At 50.4% G+C, this 20,163-nt stretch overlaps 1 protein-coding gene across 3 annotated transcripts in view; it reads left to right on the top strand.

Moving 5' to 3' along the window:
- Positions 1-14,901, top strand: part of FAM43B (family with sequence similarity 43 member B) — a 37,252-nt gene extending 22,351 nt beyond the window's left edge. For 2 of the 3 annotated variants that reach the window (XM_082354186.1, XM_082354185.1), the window contains one exon: positions 5,146-14,901. In XM_082354186.1, coding sequence (XP_082210312.1) covers positions 12,839-13,825 — 987 coding nt within the window. In that variant the 5' untranslated portion in view covers positions 5,146-12,838 and the 3' untranslated portion in view covers positions 13,826-14,901. Of the gene's footprint in view, positions 1-102; positions 2,416-2,791 lie in introns of those variants that run through there. The other variant, XM_082354187.1, reaches the window with a different exon arrangement.
- Positions 14,902-20,163: the final 5,262 nt, after the last annotated feature.

The following is a 20,163-nucleotide window of genomic DNA, read 5'->3' as shown; positions in this document are numbered from 1 at the left end:
TTGTAACAACCTCTAATGGAAAAGAGTCTGAAATATATATATATATCTGAATTACCTGAAACTAACACAACATTGTAAATCAACTATACTTCAATTTTTTTTAATTTTAAAATTAAAAAAGAGTGACTATATGTGGTTAGAAGAGGGGGTCAAGTAGAGGGATTCACAGTGAGATCAGCGTCAGTACAAAATGAAGCCGACCTCTAAATCCCCTCCTCTGACCCTGTCTTGCTCAGGGCCCGGGGGGCTGCAGGAGTCTCCTCTTGCCTGCATTCCTGAGATCCAGCTGTATCCAAATACCAGCCTTTATTTAGGCTGCTCTGTTTGTTATGCAAACATGATTTTGCTTTGCACTGGACTATGATTTGATGGATGCACAAGCTTATCTCATGAATACAGGTGCGCTGAAGGTAACATTTTCATCCATCACCTTTGCTCACCTCCTACATTCATACCACTCAGTACTGGGGTATCTGATTACAGACTAATGCTATTCTGAAGGCTCCTTTATGCTTAAAATCCTTCAGAATGAATAGTAATTTTGGTCACCTTCCTCTTTTTCTTTATTTCTTAGTACAAATACACATGTATGATCCTTCCAAAGGTTAAGAACGTGCCAAACAGATTTTAGTTACTGCTCTGTCAGTTACTAGCTATGTGGCCTTAGGGAAGTTATTTTACCTCTCTGAGCCTCTGTTCCCTCATCTGTAAAATGGGAATTATAATAGTTCCTATCTTGCAAAAGTAGTCATGAGGACTGGCTCTGATAAAGGGAAAGGTTTTGCATAATTCTGGACACATAAATAAATATTGGTTTGTTATTATTAGAAATGAATACAGCTTTGAGCAAAGTCAAACAATTACAGCTTCAAACAAATCTACAGCAGAATTTTGGATGTTCATGAGCATTCTAAGCAAATGCTTCTTTAAAAAGACATATGCACACACAAATGTTTACCAATTTAGCACCAAAAGGCATGCATACACACACACACACACACACACACACATCCTTATAACTGAAATATATCCACGTGGTAAATCATAGTGCATTTATATTCATCACTTATATAATCATTTACAACCACCTGGATATTAAGATAATTGTACTTTAAGAGCATTGAAAACCTTGCCAAAATCTCTCTAAATGAAATAGTTCCTGGCCTTCAAGAGAAGCACTGTTACCAATTGCTATCTACCTTTTTCAGAGAGGAAAGGTAAGCAGCCCAAGGTCACAAAATGAGTCATTTTCAGAAGTGAGACTTTTTTTTTTAAATAAAAGTGTATGTGCTGTCCTTTGAGAATAATGTACTGACCTGCCATCAATTAGGGATTTGCTCTAAGCTGTTTTTCTCATAGTGGAGAGAATGAAAACTGAGTCAAACTCACTCAGCTATTCAGCAACTATCTTTTGAGTACCTACTATGTTCCTGATGCCATCCAGGGCAGTGTGGGGTTAGCAGTGGAAAAGACGGATGCATTCCCTGCCCTGAGAGTACCTGGAGGCTTAGAAGTAAAGGAAGGCAGTCATTAAATAGATGATTACACAAATAATGAACTGAGGGACTTCCGGTGGCGCAGTGGTTAAGAATCCTCCTGCCAATGCAGGGGACACGGGTTTGAGCCCTGGTCGGGGAAGATCCCACGTGCCGCGGAGCAACTAAGCCCATGCGCCACAACTACTGAGCCTGCGCTCTAGAGCCTGCGAGCCACAATTACTGAAGCCCACGCGCCCCAGAGCCCACACGCCGCAACTACTGAAGCCCGCGCACTCTAGGGCTCACGTGCCACAACTACTGAGCCCGCGTGCTGCAGTTACTGAAGCCCGCACACCTAGAGCCTGTGCTCCACAACAAGAGAAGCCACCGCAATGAGAAGCCTGTGCACCGCAGCAAAGAATAGCTGCTGCTCACTGCAACTAGAGAAAGCCCGTGTGCAGCAACAAAGACCCAACACAGCCAAAAAACAACAACAAAAAGACAAATAATGAATTGATAACAATTCTGATAAATGCTTTGAAGGGTGCTTTGAGGGACACAACCAAGGAAGTCAGGACAGTTCAGGGAACTACTTCCCTAAGAGCAGTGACTTTTAAGTAATGGCTTGAAAGATGAATAGGCTGGAAGAGGAGATGAGAAAGGATGAGGACCAGAGGGAACAGCATGTGGAAAGGACCTGGGGCAAGATGGTACTCAGAGGTTAGAGCACTGGGAAGAGTCTGGTAAAGCATGGCTGAGGCACAGAGATGAAGGCAAGAGGGTCTTAGAGGGAAGCTGGGCAGCAGGGAGAGGGGGGTGCAATCAGAGCTTTGGGGGCCTGTGTGACAGACTGGGGATTATGTTCGTTATCTTTTGCTAAAAAACAAATCCAAAGCTTAGTGACTTAGGACAAGAATAACTGTTTAGGGCTTCCCTGGTGGCGCAGTGGTTGAGAATCTGCCTGCCAATGCAGGGGACACTGGTTCGAGCCCTGGTCTGGGAAGATCCCACATGCAGCGGAGCAACTGGGCCTGTGAGCCACAACTACTGAGCCTGTGCGTCTGGAGCCTGTGCTCTGCAACAAGAGGGGCCGCGACAGTGAAAGGCCCGTGCACCGCGATGGAGAGTGGCCCCCGCTTGCCACAACTAGAGAAAGCCCTTGCATAGAAACGGAGACCCAACACAGCCCAAAAAATTAAATAAATAAATAAATAAATAAGTCAGGAGCTCTTTAAAAAAAAAACAAAAAAAAAAAACCTAACCCATGAAGGATTTAAAAAAAAAAAAAAGAATAACTGTTTATTATCTCACAGTTTCTATGGGTCAGGAATTTGGGAGCTGCGTGGTTCTGGCTCAGGGTCTCTCATGAGGTTGCAGCCTAGATGTCAGCTGTGGCTACAGTCATCTGAAGGCTTGGCTGGGGCGGAGGGTCCACTTCCAAGATGGCTTCCTCACATGGGTGGTGAACTGGCAGGAGGCCTTAGTTCCTTGCCATGAGGACTTCTCCGTAGGGCTGCTTGAGTGTCCTCATGACATGGCAGCTGGTACCTTCCAGCAAGAGTGATCCAGGAGAGAACAAGGCAGTAGCCACAATGTCCTTCAAGTTCTAGCCTCAGAAATCACCTGGTGCTGGGGACTTCCCTGGTGGTCCAGGGGCTAAGACTCCACACTCCCAATACTGGGGGCCCACCGGGTTCCATCCCTGGTTGGGGAGCTAGAGCCTGCCTGCTGCAACTAAAAGATCCCGCATGCCACAACTAAGACCCGGCACAGCCAAATAAATAAATAAATATTTTTTAAAAAAAGAAAAAGAAATCACCCAGTGTCACATCCACAATATCTTTTTCATTACTCAGGTCAGCCCTATTCGGGGTGGAGGGGGTCACACACAGGCATGAATACGAGGAGGTGAGGGCTCACTGGGAGCCGTCGTGGAGGATGGCTCCAACGAGAACGTCTTACACATCTCTACCTATCTCTAGGTGCCCCCACGGTGTCCAGTTTTGAACTCAGCACCCACTTAATAAAATGATTCCTATGATGGTAGAATGTCCAAACCAGAAGGAACTGTGGCGATTAGTCCAACTTCCTCATTTGTCAGAACAAAGCTGCTGAATAAATGCATAAATAAATATGAATTAATTAATCGATTGGTATGCATTGAGGTACGTTTACATTGCCAGGAACAAATGATAATGAGACCAAGTGAATGTGATACATGAATCTTGAGCACAATAATGAACCATCAGAAAAGTACTGAGGAGAGATTTTCATTAGACACGGAGCATTGAGATAAAGTCCCCATTCATTCCCCAAGCCTCACTAAAACGACAATAAAGGAACAAAAGTGGCATAAACTGACAAAGAAAAAGAAGGAGGCGATGACAGCCGCTGAGAGGCTTTAACAACGTGTTGGAGGATGGAAGTCACGTTGACAAGGGGTAGCAAGCTCGCTGGAGCGCAAAGGATGGAAACCCAGAAACAATCAAGTCGTGTCATGCTGAGGAGCCCCAGAAACCCAGGAATCCCACGCACCAGACATCTCTGGTGACAGCAGGTCAGATGTAAAAACCGAGGATCAGTGAGAGTCTGCAGTGAGAGCCCTAGGTACCTTCCCCTCTCTGGAGCAGCATGGAGATTCCCACCCCACCCCTGCACCAGAAGACTGGAGCTTTCTTCTCTGGGGAGATGGACCCAAGGCGCCTCTGGACTGAGGACCCCAGGCGTGGCCAAGGGCAGGGAGGTACCATCCTGAACACGGATGAAGTGGCAGCCTGCCTACTGATCAGTGAGACCTCCAGGAGGCCCCATCTCTACTCCGCCCCCAGAATGCTGGCAGCTGGGTTTATACATTCCCTCCCCCCATGGCCAGGAGGCTCTAGGAGTTCTCCCTGGGGACCCTAGCCAGCCCAAAAGAAAAGACCTACAGACCTCAACATTGGAGGGCTGTTTAAAAAAAAAAAAAAAAAAAAACAGAGCTGGATGGTGGTTAAAGTGGTAAAAACAGATTTGGGGGGGAGGGGTGAAGAAAAGTGATTAAAAACAGATTTACTCAGGAACGATTGCAATACAGAAACCTCAGGATAGAACTGGGGTCAATTCCAAATACAACAAGAACAAGGGGGCATTTAGAGCCAAGAAGCAAGGAGGAGGGTCAGTGGAGGGCAAATTACTAAGAGGAAAAGTCAGAGCTAAGAAGGGATTCTGACTAAACCGACTTGCAGGATCTTTGCTGAAGGCCGACCCGGGTGATCAGCTATCAACAGAGGGGGTGATGGGAGGGTGAGGAAAGTGATCAGATATCCAGGGTGGGGGATTCTGTCTAAACTGACTTAACAAGATTCTTGCTAAAACTGGGTGATGCAGGATGGACAAGGAGGGGGCCTAGTCAAGAAAAGGATTCAGAGGAGCCTGAGCCAAGTTTGGTCAAGGAGAGAGTCTTTGCCAGGGTTTCTTTGTAACCTTGCTGAGCATGTCATCAGATAAGGAGGCCCATATATGACAAGTCCTGTTCATCCCCCTGCACCTCCCATATATAGAGTTTCCAATCAGTGTTTGTGCCTCTCAGATAGGGCTAGATGATAGTGATTACCAGACATTAGAGGAAAGCTGTAAGCATGACAGTCAGAGATGTACATCTTTTAATTTTTTTTTTTTAAACATGCAGAAAGAACTCAGGGAGAAGAGCAATGCATGAAACTGAAAAAAAAAAAGCTTTTAAAAACAACTATCATGGACTTCCCCGGTGGTGCAGTGGTTGAGAGTCCACCTGCCAATGCAGGGGACCCGGGTTCAAGCCCTGGTCCTGGAAGATCCCACGTGCCACGGAGCAAATGGACCTGTGTGCCACAGCTGCTGAGCCTACGCTCTGGAGCCCATGAGCCACAACTACTGAGCCCACATGCCAAGAGCCCATGCTCCGCAACAAGAGAGGCCACCGCAGTGAGAAGCCCATGCACCGCAGCGAAGGGTAGCCTCCGCTCGCCACAACTAAAGCCCATGCACAGCAACGAAGACCCAACGCAAAAAAAAAAACACCAAAGAAATAAAACAACAACAACAACAACAAAAAAAAAACTATCATTAGAAAACCCTAAAGATTCCACAAAAACCTTAGAATAAATAAATTCAGCAAAATGACCAGATACAAAATCAACACACAAAACTCAGTTGCATTTTATTCACTAGCCATGAACAATTTCTGAAAAGGAAATTAAGAAAAAAATTCCATTTACAATAGCATCAAAAAGAATAAAATACTTAGGAATAAACTTCACCAAGGAGGGGAAAGACTTGAACACTGAAAACTACAAAATGTTCCTGAAAAAAATTAAAGACAACACAAATAAGTGGCAAGACATTCGTGTTCATGGATTGGAAGACTTCATATTGTTAAGATGCCAATGCTACCCAAAGCAATTTACAGATTTAATGCAAACCCTATCAAAATCCCAATGGTATTTTTTTTTCAGAAAAAGAAAAATCAATCCTAAAATTCATATGGAATCTCAGAGGACCCTGAAAAAGAATAAAGTTGGAGGTCTCACACTTCCTGATTTCAAGACTTATTACAAAGCTATAGTAATCAAAACAGTGTGGTACTGGCATAAAGACAGACATATAGACGAATGGACTAGAATAGAGATGGAAACAAATGCTTGCATATATGGTCAAATGATTTTCAACAAGGGTGCCGAAACCAATCAATGGGGAAAGAACAATCGTTTCAACAAATGGCGTTAGGAAAACTAGATATCAACGTGCAAAAGAATGATGTTGGGCCCTTGCCTTACATCATATACCAAAACTAACTCAAAAATGGATCAAAGACTTAAAAATAAGACCTAAAACTATAAACTCTTAGCAGAAGACATGAGGGAAAGCTGCATGACATTGGATTTGGCAGTGATTTCTTGGATATGACACCAAAGCACGGGCAACAAAAGTAAAAACAGACAAAGTGGACTACATCAGAATTTAAAATTTCTGTGCATCAAAGAGCATGATCAACAGAATTAAAAAGCAACCTAAGGAACAGGACAAAATATTTGCAAATCATATATCTGATAAGGGGTTAATATCCAGAATCTAAAAAGACCTCCTACAATACAACAACAAAAAAATAAATTTGAATAGCCATCTCTCTAAAGAAAATATACGAATAGCCAACAAGCACATGAAGAAATACTCAACATCACTAATTAGGGAAATGCAAATCAAAACCACAATGAGAGGGACTTCCCTGGTGGCACAGTGGTTAAGAATCTGCCTGCCAATGCAGGGAACACAGGTTCGAGCCCTGGTCTGGGAAGATCCCACATGCTGCGGAGCAACTAATCCCATGCGCCACAACTACTGAGCCTGTGCTCTAGAGCCTGCAAGCCACAACTACTGAGCCCACGTGCCACAACTACTGAAGCCCGCATGCCTAGAGCCCGTGCTCCGCAACAAGAGAAGCCCCCACACCGCCACAAAGAGTAGCCCCTGCTCGTCACAGCTGGAGAAAGCCCACGCACAGCAACGAAGACCCAATGCAGACCCACCCCAAAATAAATAAATAAATAAATTTATTTTTAAAAAAATAGAATTACCATATGATCCAGCAATTCCACTTCTGGTTATACACCCAGAAGAATTGAAAGCAGGGTCTCCAAGAAATTTTTTTTTTTAATAAATTTATTTATTTATTTTTGGCTGCGTTGGGTCTTCGTTGTTGCGCGCGGGCTTTCTCTAGTTGCGGCGAGCGGGGGCTACTCTTCGTTGCAGTGCACGCAGGGGCTTCTCATCGCGGTGGCTTCTCTTGCTGCGGAGCACGGGCTCTAGGCACGCGGGCTTCAGTAGTTGTGGCACATGGGCTCAGTCATTGTGGCTCGCGGGCTCTAGAGCACAGGCTCAGTAGCTGTGGCACACAGGCTTAGTTGCTCCGCGGCATGTGGGATCTTCCCAGACCAGGGCTCGAACCCGTGTCCCCTGCATTGGCAGGTGGATTCTTAACCTCTGCGCCACCAGGGAAGTCCCTCCAAGAAATATTTATACACCCATGTCCATGGTGACATTATTCACAATAGCCAAAAGGTGGAAGCAACCCAAGTGTCCATCAGTGGATGAATGGCTAAACAAAATATGTTATATACATACAGTGGATTATTGTTCAGCCTTAAAAATGATGGAAATACTGACACATGCTACAACACGGATGAACACTGAAGACATTATGCTAAGTGAAATAAGCCAGTCACAAAAAGAGAAATACTGTGTGATTCCACTTATATAAGGTACCTAGAGTAGTCAGATTCATAGAGACAGAGGGTTGAATGATGGTTGCCAGGGGCTGGGGGTGGAGGGGCGGTGGGGACTGGAGGAGAAATGGAGAGTTGTTTTGTTAGCACAAAGTATTGATTTTGCAAGATGAAAAGTTCTAAAGATCGGTTGCCCAACAATGTGAATATACTTAACAATACTGAACTGTATGCTTAAGAATGGTTAAGATCGGGACTTCCCTGGTGGCGCAGTGGTTAAGAACCCCCCTGCCAATGCAGGGGGCACGGGTTTGAGCCCTGGTCCTGGAGGATCCCACATGCCACGAAGCAACTAAGCCCGTGTGCCACAACTACTGAGACTGCGCTCTGAGAAGCCCACGCACCGCAATGAAGAGTAGCACCCACTCTCCGCAACTAGAGAAAGCCCACATGCAGCAATGAAGACCCAACAGCCAATAAATAAATCAATAAATAATTTTTTAAAAAAAAGAATGGTTAAGATTGTAAGTGTTATGTGTATTTTACCACAATTAAAATTTTTAAAAAATTTAAAGCAACTATAATTAATATTTTGAGAGGAACAGGAGATAATATGTCCACGAACAAGAAGAGGATGCTATAAAAAAAGAACAAGAAATTGCTCTTAGAAGTGAAAAATTATGAGAAGAGACGTAAAAAAAAATCCAAATAGAAAAGTTGGAAGATAAAGTTGAGGTAACATCCCAGAAAATACAACAAACATTTTTTAAATGGAAAATTGGAAAGAACATTTTGAAAAATTAGAGGATCAATCCAAGAGGTCCAACATCCAACTAAAATAGAAAAAACAAAAACAGAAATGAAATGGAGGGAATAAGCACAAAGAAATGCCCCCAAAATTGATTTTCAGATTAAGAGATTGATTTCCAGATTGAAAGGTTCCCCAAGAAGTGCCCGTAGTAAATGCACATCATTTGAAACTTTAGACCTCTGAGAGATCCTAAATACTTTCGGAGAGAAAAATCAAGTCACACACGCACAGGATCGGGTATCAGAATGTCACTTGACTTTTCAACAGCAACCATGGATCAACTCCTCAAAATCCTGAGGGAAATTTATTTCCAATCTAGAACTCTACACCCAGCAGAACTAGCAATCAAAGCTACTGGAATACATGCTCTACCAAAACAAGGAAATAAACCCTGTTTGGGAGCGGGGGTGGGGGGGAAGGCAGAAAGCAAGGGAACCAGAAAACAGGATCCAACACAGGAAAGAATCAAAGGAAATTTCCAGGGTGGTAGTAAAACAAGGTCCCAGGACGATAGCTCTACAGGTCTGTAGGGTAAGCAGTCCAGGTTGGAGCCCAGGGAGGATGCCTCAGGAGGGGTGTCTCTAAGAAACACAGAGACCTGAAGGACCACCTGGTGTGTTCAACCAGGTAGAGAGACATTTTACGGTACTGCTGGACAGTTGGGGGATGAATTCGTGATGGGTAATTAAGAAAGTTTTTTTTGTTTTGTTTTGTTTTTGTTTTTTAATAAGATGATTAAATACCTCTAGAAAAGCAAAAATGTTTTCCAGTAAGGAAAAATGAAATCATAACACACTTCAAGGCTCAGCTATGAACAACAGTTACATAGTCATAATACTTAAACACTGAATACTGATGCCACAGCAACAAAATGATATAACTAAACTGAGAGGAAGGAAGGGAAAATAATGTGTGGGATGCGGGTAGATGAAAGGGCATTAAATCTTCACCTTCCATAGAAGAGAGGCAATAGATAAATTTCAAAAAGTGGAAAATCTGAATTAGGTGTGTTATTTAAAAATAAGGAGGCATATGACAGAAGTACCATCTAAAATGCATGAAAGAGGGGTTGTCTTTGGAAGTGAGACTTGAGACTGGGGAAAGCATGGGGTAGGGGACTGATTTTTTAATTATACGTCTACTATAAGGCAGTTATATGACTTTTTCAACTAATACCAGTATAAATATGCTAGAGCTAAAAATTAAATTGAAAAAAGAAAAAAAAATCCAACTACATGCCAGTCTGTGAAGCCGTGATGGTACTGCTCTGGTACAAAGCTGGGAGCTCCTACCATGGACGGGAGAGAAGGGAAGGAAGACTTGAGGGGGCAGCCTTGAGCTCTGCCTGGATGAATGGGACCAGGCGGGCCTCTCCAGTCTTCTGAATAGAAAGGACAGTGGGAGCTCTAGGGCAGCTGAACCCTTCCAAGGGACAAGTTTAGAGGAAGAGGAGCCGAAGGCAGGACATCAGGCCCGAGTGTGTAAGGAGGAGCCCCTGAAGGGAGGAATGGTCCCAGAGCGGGTGCCAGAGGGAGGAAATCCCTGCAACGGAAGCCAAGGTAAGTTGTCCACAAGGTAACAAAATGGCTAACAATGTCAAATGCTGCTTTGTGGTCCAGAGGACTTAACATAAACACACACTTGCAGGACTTCCCTGGTGGTCCAGTGGTTAAGACTCTGCACTTCCACTGCAGGGGCACAGGTTCCCCTTAGTCAGGGAACTAAGATCCCATATGCCGCGTGGCCAAAAATAAAAATTAAAAACAAACAAACAAACAAAACAGACCCTTGCACACTGTGATCTCAGCGCAGTCCTGGGTAACCCTCCCCACGCCCACTCCCCTGCCAGGATATTCCAAAAGCAGTGGGAACAGAACAGAAGCAGGACTAGGTGAGCGAGCCTACACTCGGCTCCGAAGTGCAGCGCCCCACCCCTTCCTGTTCTCTGAGAGGCAGGAGGCTTAGTTACCGGTCAAATGCAGGCAATGCTTGGGACACACTTATACTAAAGAAATGGTCATTTAGCTGAAATTCAAATTTAACTGGGCTTCCTGTGTCATGATACATTAACTCTAGCAACCCCAGGAGGCTACGCCTTCCCAAAAGCTTGGAGATATCTCAGCCTTGCAAGTGGAAACTTTGCTGCTGGCTGCTCCCACCAGCCTCCTGATGCTTGTGGCGAAGAGGACCCCGAGGCAGTGAGGTCCAGTGGGTGGATCCTTGTGCCTCTCAGAGCCTGTCCTCTTATGGAGAAATAAGGCCATGGCTATGGCGTGGGGACAGTAGGAGACCTCCATGTCCTTCTGGAGTGATTTTTTTTTACCACAAGCATGTATTACTTTTATAATCAGCAACAAGCCATAAAGACATTTCTACCTTAAAAATAAAATAAAATGAGGCTGCAGTGGACCAGGTAGTCTCTGAGGCCCCCACTGAAGCTAAGCTTCTGCAGTTCCAAGTAATTTCCTATTCTTTATTTGCATGTCATTTTAGGAGCATTCAGTGAGGCAGCCTTGTGAGGGGGAGGGTTGCTTTTATCCCCCCACCCCATCCCCCCAGGGATTCTGAGCCCAACCGGCTGGCCTGGGACAAATGTGGCCAGGCTGTGGGACATATCATCTTCCCACTGTCCCCACTCTGGGAGGTCACCTGGCTTGGCCTGGCCTAGCCCAAGCCTCTGGGCTCATTCCTGACCTGGAAGACTCCCCGAATGACCTGTTCTGAAGCCACCGAAAGGGCTTGGGTGTTGGCTCTGTAGGAGACTCCTGGGCCCCCATCAGAGCAGTCCTGAGATTCTAGGGAGCTTGTGATTTAACAAATCCTGAAAGGGGCAGGTGTGTCCCCATACCCAGGGACAAGTGTCTCTTTGCCAGTACACTAGGACCCCTCCCTAGTAAGAGGCCCCACTGGAAGGTCTCAGGGGAGGGTGGAAAACGCCCCATCCATATGCAGCATACGGTGGACTCATAGAAGAGTGAGGGCCCTGTGGTGGGTCACCCGAGCCTGAGTGGAGCCCCAGTTCCACCTCCTGTCAGCCTTGTGACCTTGGGCAAGTCACTTAACTGAGAGCCTGGGTAGTCCTGCGATAATGAGATAATGAATGCAAACCCCCGGAGGTGGCGGCAGGGAGGAGGAGAGGTGATCACACACAGGAGTGGTATCTGTTTAATCCCGGGAGAGTCCAGAGGCAGCCCTTTGGCCAAAGGAGCTTTTAATCTGCAATTCCCACAGACCCAGGACCACTCTGGAAGGTTCCCCACCCTCAGAGAGTACCCTCCCGGCTTTAGTCCAGGCGAGGGCCACTACTGGCCGCTGGAGCTGTGACTGGTCTCCCAGCTCAGGCGCAGGAGCCTGGCCCACGACCTTGGAAGAACCTGGGAGAAAGCTTCACCAAGCGACAGTACTTTTCCACTGCACTGCTCGGCCACCTCATCTGGCTTTCTGCTGTGCAGACAAGAGGCAAAGTGAGCCAGGCCGGCCCATCAGGAACCCACCCGAACTCACTCTCAGAGATGCGGGTAGGGATGTGAGGGGCAATGGGAATCCTAGAAAGAGGAGGGGAATACCGAACGCTCCAGGAGGAGCTTAGAGACCACCAGTGAGACCTGAGAAATTTGCGTTGGCAAAGCCCTCGGGTGGATTTCAGGAGATTCCTACTCCTTAACTTCCCCCTCCACGCCTTCCCCTCCGACGATAATGATTAAACCCGATGCACCGCGCCTGTGCCGGGTCTCGGGCGAAGAGCACTGCTAGCCTGCGCGGGGGAGGAGAGAGAGGAGGGCGAGAGGAGGGGACAAGAGAGCTAGCGGTCCCGCCCGGTGATGTAGGCAGCCCGGGGAGGTGGAGCCGCGACGCCTGAAGGAGTCCCCACCGCAGTCGCGCTCTCTCGGTCTACCCCTCCGAGCAGCCAGCCGCCAGCCCCGGCTCCGGCGACCTCCCTGCCGCCGCAATTTGGGCGGCGGGGACCGTGGGATCCCCCCTATTTGGGCCTGGGGGGGCGTCTCCTCCCCGCCCAGTCCCTGCCCCTCCTTGCTTCCCGGACGGCTGGAGCGACTCCCGGGGGACGCTGTTCCCGGACGCTCGGCCGCCGCCCGGGCATCTCGGCTGCCAGCCCGGCTGGGCACCGGGCATCTGCGAAGCTAGCTAGCCCTGCCTGGCATTGGGCATCTCTGGGAACCGACTGTCTCCGGCGCCGCCCAGCTTCTCGAAAGCCCGGGGCCTCGGGCTTCTGCGCGCCCTCCCTTCCCCCGGCCGCGGGGCAGGACGCCCGTGAGCTCGCGGCGTCCCCAGCCCCTCTGGGCGCCGCCGCGATGCTGCCCTGGAGACGTAACAAATTCGTGCTGGTGGAGGACGAGGCCAAGTGCAAGGCGAAGAGCCTGAGCCCGGGGCTCGCCTATACGTCGCTGCTCTCCAGCTTCCTGCGCTCCTGCCCGGACCTGCTGCCCGACTGGCCGCTGGAGCGCCTGGGCCGCATGTTCCGCAGCCGGCGCCAGAAAGTGGAGCTCAACAAGGAGGACCCGACCTACACCGTGTGGTACCTGGGCAACGCCGTCACCCTGCACGCCAAGGGCGACGGCTGCACCGACGACGCCGTGGGCAAGATCTGGGCGCGCTGCGGGCCGGGCGGGGGCACCAAGATGAAGCTGACGCTAGGGCCCCACGGCATCCGCATGCAGCCGTGCGAGCGCAGCGGCTCTGGGGGCTCGGGGGGCCGCAGACCGGCGCACGCCTACCTGCTGCCGCGCATCACCTACTGCACGGCGGACGGGCGCCACCCGCGCGTCTTCGCCTGGGTCTATCGCCACCAGGCGCGCCACAAGGCCGTGGTGCTGCGCTGCCACGCCGTGCTGCTGGCGCGGGCGCACAAGGCGCGCGCCCTGGCCCGCCTGCTCCGCCAGACCGCGCTGGCGGCTTTCAGCGACTTCAAGCGCCTGCAGCGCCAGAGCGACGCGCGCCACGTGCGCCAGCAGCACCTCCTCGCGGGAGGCGCCGCCGCCTCGGTGCCCCGCGCCCCGCTGCGCCGGCTGCTCAACGCCAAGTGCGCCTACCGGCCGCCGGCCGCCGAGCGCGGCCGCGGGGCGCCGCGCCTTAGCAGCATCCAGGAGGAGGACGAGGACCAGGACGAGGAGGCGGAGGAGCGCGAGGAAGGAGGCCCCCAGAGCGAGCGGCCGGAGGTGCTCAGCCTGGCCCGGGAGCTGAGGACGTGCAGCCTGCGGGGCGCCCCGGCGCCTCCGCCGCCCTCGCAGCCTCGCCGCTGGAAGGCCGGCCACCGGGAGCGGGCGGGCCAGGCGCGCTGAGAGCCGAAGGGACAGGACTTGCGGCCCCAGACCCGGCCGGCCTGACTTACAGCCCCTAACCCCGGCCCTGCCCGCTACGGCTCCCCCTGGTACCCCGGCCCTTGCCTCCCTCATGGTCTCTGTTGTCCGCTCGAGCCTCGTCTTGGCTCATGGTGACGCCTGACACGCCCTTGTATTGGGGAACCAGATGGGGGAGCCACAGGATTCAGTGCTCACCTCTCCCCCCACCTGAGTCTCCCGGAGCCCTCCATTGTGGATTTGCCCCCTACGCTTCACACCAAGTCTCCTTACCCATAGACCACGCCCTCCCTCCCCAAGCATCCTCTCAAGAGAAGGGGGGGAGACGTTTCCAGAAATCCAGGAGGGTGGCCTTGGATCTTGGCCAGGTGGAGGCAGTGGTCCTGCCCTTGACCAGGCTAGCCTTCCTCCCTGGGATGAGACCAACGCTGGCGAGGCATTCTTGTAGGGGGAAGAGTAAGTAGCCCCGGAGAATTGAGGCCAGGCCCAAAGTGGCAACTGAGTCCGCTGCCGTACACACAAGGAAGACTTCTCTATGCCTGGCCTCTCTACCCCTTGGAGGACTTCTGGGACTTCACTCCTCTGGCTCTGGAGAAGACTGGGACGTTCCTACCAACCCCAACCACAGGCTGGGCCAGGTAACAGCTCCCTGCACCAGATGGCTGTCCAAGCCTGTGCCCTGGCACCTGCCACCCGCCACAGGACTCCTCACCCACCCCATCTTTCTGCATACCGATGTGTGTGGTTCCCCCCTAGGCGCCCCACAACCAGGACCAAGACGAGGCCTCCAGAGGAGGTAAGGAGGACCTCTGGCAGTGCTTGAGGACACTGGCTACCCAGAAAATGGACACAGGAGGGATGCCCCCAAGTTGAGGCTTGTCAGAGCGCGAGGGTCCTGACAGCAGCTGGATTCTCATAGCACGATGAGGCAGGAGGATGCGGGAACCCAACAGAGAGAGCGGGCCCCTGCCCACGTGTCTCTCAGCAAGGCCACCAAAAGCCCAAAGATCTATGTGTCACCAAATGATCACTGTAAATAAAGTGTTCCTGCTTTTTCAGCCTGTCACCACTCCTGTGTTGTGTTTGATGCCAGGCCTGCTGGGGGTGAAAAGATTATCATCAGAACCTTAAAGGGCAGGAGAAGACCCCAGGAAGTATCCCCTTTAGCAGGTGGAGCCAACTCTCAGGATATGGGGGGACGAAGGGGCTGCTGCCAGGAAGCTGTTCCCTTCATGTCGGGAAAGGAGACAGTAGCAGGTGCACATCACCTGTGCCAAGCCTGGAAGGGGTGTCAGCTGTCTGTCTCGGCGTCCCAGAATGTCTCTCTGCCTGGGCACCAGACACAAGTGTCTCTGGGACATTGGGCAGGGAGGGGTCACTGGGCTGGGGCCTTCTCATCAGCCATGTATCTTTGAGAAGATTCATGTGTATGTATGTCAAAGCAGGTGGTATTTGCTGGGTCCCCTCAAGGATGTAAGGGAGAGGGGTGGGCAACCCAATTTGCTTTCAGAGGAGCTGGAGAGATCTGTCCAGACCATTATAACAGCAGGAGTCCTGAGCCTGGATATCTTCTTTACTTCTGTGCTGAGCTGGGCACTGATCCCAGAGTTGTCCAGAGCCCAGACGAGTGGCCTCTGCAATCACCAGCAATCAGGATTGTTCTGCTTCCTGGAGCTGCTGGAACAGAGGGTACCACTGCCGCGTCACCCTGGAGGAACCCAGGCAGGGTCGGGGGGTGCACTTTGAAGGGGAAAGCTGGGCTTGACTTCACATGTTTGGGGGGTGACAGGGATGGCCGGCATGTTCATTGCTTCCCTCTTACGCATTCCCAGGGGATTTGCTGGTGTTTCTCCCCATACGCAGAAGGAGAGAAGGAAGTGGGAAGATGTCAGCCCCGCGAGAGGAGGATGGGCTGCCTCTGGCGTTAGAGACACCCTCACCCAGCAACGAGGTCATAAGCACACCCTCTTTAATCAGATGCTTGCGGCAGAAATTTACTAAATGCCTGCCTTGAGACAGGCACTAAGCTAGGTCCTAGCGGTCCAGGAGTCCCTTCCCTGTGGCTCTTAGATTCTCAAGTGAAATGCATACAATTAAAGGAACACTTGCAATATAATAATTCACAAGCACGCTCCCAGCCTTAGCCTCTGCTCCTCCACGCTTCTCTGGCAGCCTCCCAAAACATAGACACACACACACACACACACACACACACACACACACACAGAGAACTGCCTTCTTCCTTTCCTTGCTCACAGTATGCTCGCTAGACCTGGAGTTAGAAGACCAGAGTGAAAGGACTGTCCCTGCCTCCTTACCAGCTGTATGATGTGGGGCAACTCACTCAGCCTCTCTGAGCCTCACCATTATCAGTGGTAAAATGGGAGGGGGCTAATATCTACCTCACAGGCTGATTATAAGAAGTAAATAGAATCATGTCTGTGAAAAAGCTTTGGCAGATAATAAAATGCCCAGCACATGTGAAGAACAACCATTTTACCCATAGGATTCTTCTCTTTAGATTAGGATTTTTAGTGTGCCTTCCCCCCAACGTCCACTCCACTCTCCCTGGTAACGGTGATTATCAGTTGTTTTCTCCCTCTCTCTCTCTCTCTCTCTCTCTCTCTTTTGGCCACGCTGTGTAGCTTGCGGGATCTCAGCTCCCTGACCAGGACCATGGCAGTGAAAGCCCGGAATCCTAACCACTAATCCTAACTTCCACATCTCCATTCTCAATGCGTGTGATGGAGGAAGGGCCTGGTCCACCTTGCCTCCCACAGTGGGTTGAGGATGAGATAAGCCACAGGGGACCCAGCACAGTGCCAACTGCCACCAGGCCACAGAGTGGGTGCTGAGGGCAGCCCCAGCCAGCAGGCCCCAAGCATCGTTGCTACCAAAGGTGGAAGATGCATCCTGGAAAACCAGATCCCCTCCACCTATGCACTGACTGCCCTTCTCCCTCGATCTTAGACACAAGCTCAAGAAGATCCCTGAAGCACTGGGCAAGCCATCTGGTGTCCCTGTGGCTCTTTTCCAGCACCAGAGTCCCCACCTGTAAAATAAAAATGGGAGAGTTCTCCCAGTCCTAGATTTCCCAGGGGTGCCCCGGGAGCTGCTGTGGGGAGTGATGGGGAGACAGAATGGGGAGGCCGCCCCCCACCTGCTTTAACTGGAGCATCTTCTCTGTTTTCCCTTTGGGGTTTATGCGATTCCAGTTGAATAATGGGACCCTACAGATTTTTCTTTTTCGAGTTTTAAACACTGGGTGAGATGCCCTTTAAACTTTCCTTCCAGCCCCCATGCTGTGTGTGTCTTAGGTCCATTGGGTCAACTAGGCCTGAGAAGTAACGCTGGAGTGTGAATGTGTCAATGGAGGGCTTTCCAAGAGCAACAGACAGCCGGGGACAACTCAGACAGTGTGTCTCAGCTGGGCCAGCCTCTTCCCGGGGCCTCTGGGGCCTTATTTCCTGCTCTCCTGATCCTGCTCCGGAGGGGCTGGGCTGTGACTGGGGTGACTGTGCCACAGCTCACAGCTTACAGGATAGAGTTGGCCCACCAATGCCATCCTGATTCCTGCTGCTTCTCTTCCACACATGGACGTGCTCCCAGGCCCCAGACGTGGCCACGTGCTCCCACCTCCAGGCTCGTGCCCCTGCTATTCTCACTACCGCAAATGTCCTTTCCTTCCGCTGCACGTGTCCAATACTACCCTCTCTTCAAGGCCCAGCACAAATCCCACCTCCTCAGAACTTTCCTTAATGCACACCCTTCCCCCACTCCTGCCAAACCTGGGGGTGATCTCTCCTCTCAAACACACAGGACGTGGCCTATACTTTTCTCGTGGTCCTCATCAGGTTACCCCTTGGATTCCTGTTTATATGGAAGTGTCTTGTCTCTCATACTGATCCATCTTCATTTCCCCACCCCCTTCAGTACCCTGACCACGGCAGGGCAGAGAGTGAGGCTCAATATTAATTTGTTGAATGAACACATGAATGAATGAGCCAGATGGAAGAGCCCACATGGAATAGGAAACCAAGTGGGTGGAGAAGTGTTCCTTCTGCCAGGCTTCCGCCTGGAGATGCTGAAAGAGAGCTATCCTCAGACGCCCTGCTCAGATGGATGGCTATTCCTGGGGAGAAAAACAGCAGCTCAAGAGATGAGGCCAGTGGAAGAAACTGAAGCCTCTGTCCCCGGGGTCTGCTCTGAGCTCCAAATCCCCAGGACTGGGCCTTCTCACTCTCTGGTCTAGCCCAGCCCCAGCAAAGGGCTGCCACTCACAATACAGAGCAGCTCCTGGAGGAGACCAACCAACTCCAGGTGCGCTGTCTGGGCAGCGGGAGGACCATCCAGACAGATGCCATCTCTAATTTAACACACAGGTGGTCAAACCTGGGCTTGAGCATCAGATAGACCTGACTGCCCTTCCCAGAGCTGCCACCTGATGGCTTTATAACTTGGAGCAGGTTTCTGAAGGCTTTAGAGCCTTGATTTTCCATCTGTGAAAACAGGGGTGGGTGAGTCTAGATTTTATACGGTTGTTGGGAGAATGAAAGCTTTGCACTTGGATAATTTATTTAGCACAGTGCCTGGCGCACATAATAAGTTGTAGCTGCTGCTATTATGTTGATTATTATCATTTTACCTGGAGCTCCCCTTACTGACAGCTCTGGGATGAGGAGATCAGGTGCCTGGTCCCTGAGACACTAAAGATGCTGCTTGTTCATGCCCTGGGGTGGCATCATCTCTAAATCACGGTAGAAGATTCAGCTTCAGCTTGTCTTATTTTCATCACCAGTTGTTCAACTGACATAAGCCTGATCGCCTTAACACTAGATTAGATCTAATATCTTAAGCTTTTGTATCTCCTTTTCGCCTTAGCACCCAGCGCAATGCCAGGCAAACAGTAAGCACTTCAGAGGTAAGTGAATGAATGAATGAATGAATGTTCAGCTGCTGCCGGCAGCAATGTTGTCACATAGTCTTCCCAGCTAAGGTCTACAGAAAGCTGAGATGCCAGTCCTTTGTGAGTGACGGATCAGCTTCCCTCAAGTCCCTGTCTGCCCTTAGCTACAGGCTATGGAGAAGAGGAGGGGGCTGCTGGCTTAAGGACCAGTAAAGGACAGCCGAAAAGGATCGCGGGGCTGACACGCAGATCTGACGAATCTCTGAGCCAAAACTGTCCTCTCTCTCCCTTTGCTCGACTGCCTCCTGTTCGTAAAGCACATATGGGTTTGTCAACTGATCCATAATAACTGAGCCTCCTCACCACTCAACTTGAGAGGGAAAGAGGTTGGGCAGGTGAGGCATTAAGGGGGAAGGTGGAGTTCAAGCCATCATAAAGGAGACCTCAGCCGGGAAGATTGGGCCGGTACTGCGGCATGCTGGGAACCCTTGACAAAGGCTAAAGGACTTGGAAAGCTCAGGTGGATCTTGTTTTTGTCTGCCCAGCATCCTTCCATCTCCCCTTTATGGTAGAGACTGCCTCCCCATTCTCCCCTGCACTGAGATGTGGTCATGTGACTGAGTTCTGCCCAATCCAATTGATGAGTGTCACTCCCAGGGCCTGGACCAAACAAAACGTAACCTTTGCTTTATTCTCCTGCTGGCCTGCTGGATGGCATCACCCAGGGTGTCCTTGGAAGCTATATGATGAAGATGACAGAGCCTCCACCAGCCTGGGTCCCTGAATGGGCATGTGAAGTAGAGCCCCAGCCCTGCCAACAATGGGAGCAAGAAATGAAATTGTACTGTGTTAGCCACTGACATGTTGGGGGGTTTATTGCAGCACGTAGCTTACCTTGACTAACGCACTCTTCTTGAGACCCACTGCCCTGATGCTCCTGGTGAAACCATCATTCTCTGCTCTTGGTCCCTGGGCTTTGGGTGGAGCTGACTTCACACACATGGGCTCCAGAGGAGAACGTGTGATCCAGACCTGAGCAATCAGAATATCCTGTATCCTTAGCCCCAGAGATTGGTTCTGGAACGGGCACGTGACATGGTCAGAGCCAGTGGAACTTAGTTCTGGGACTTTCTTTGAAACTCTTGGGAAGAGAGACGCTCACTTTCTGCTGGAGTTGCTGAGAGGTAGGGAGTATGTCTGGTGTTGCTGGCAGCTATCTTGCCACCATGAGGAGAGAGAGCCTGAGAGGCCAGCAGGGAAAAGCAGAGCAGGCCACAAGCCCCGAAGCATCACTTGAGCCCCTGGATCTCACTGGACCTGCCCAGGTCTGCCCCTGGAGTTTTCAGTGCCTTGAGCCCCTAAGCTGTACTTTTTGCTTAAGCCAGTGTGAGTTGGGCCTTCTGTCGCTTGCATC

This window comes from Balaenoptera borealis, assembly GCF_965194805.1.
Source record: "Balaenoptera borealis genome assembly, chromosome: 1".
NCBI classification, from domain to species: Eukaryota; Metazoa; Chordata; class Mammalia; order Artiodactyla; family Balaenopteridae; genus Balaenoptera; species Balaenoptera borealis.
Note: the sequence above shows the minus strand (reverse complement) of the source record. Positions and strands in the feature narration are given on the sequence as shown.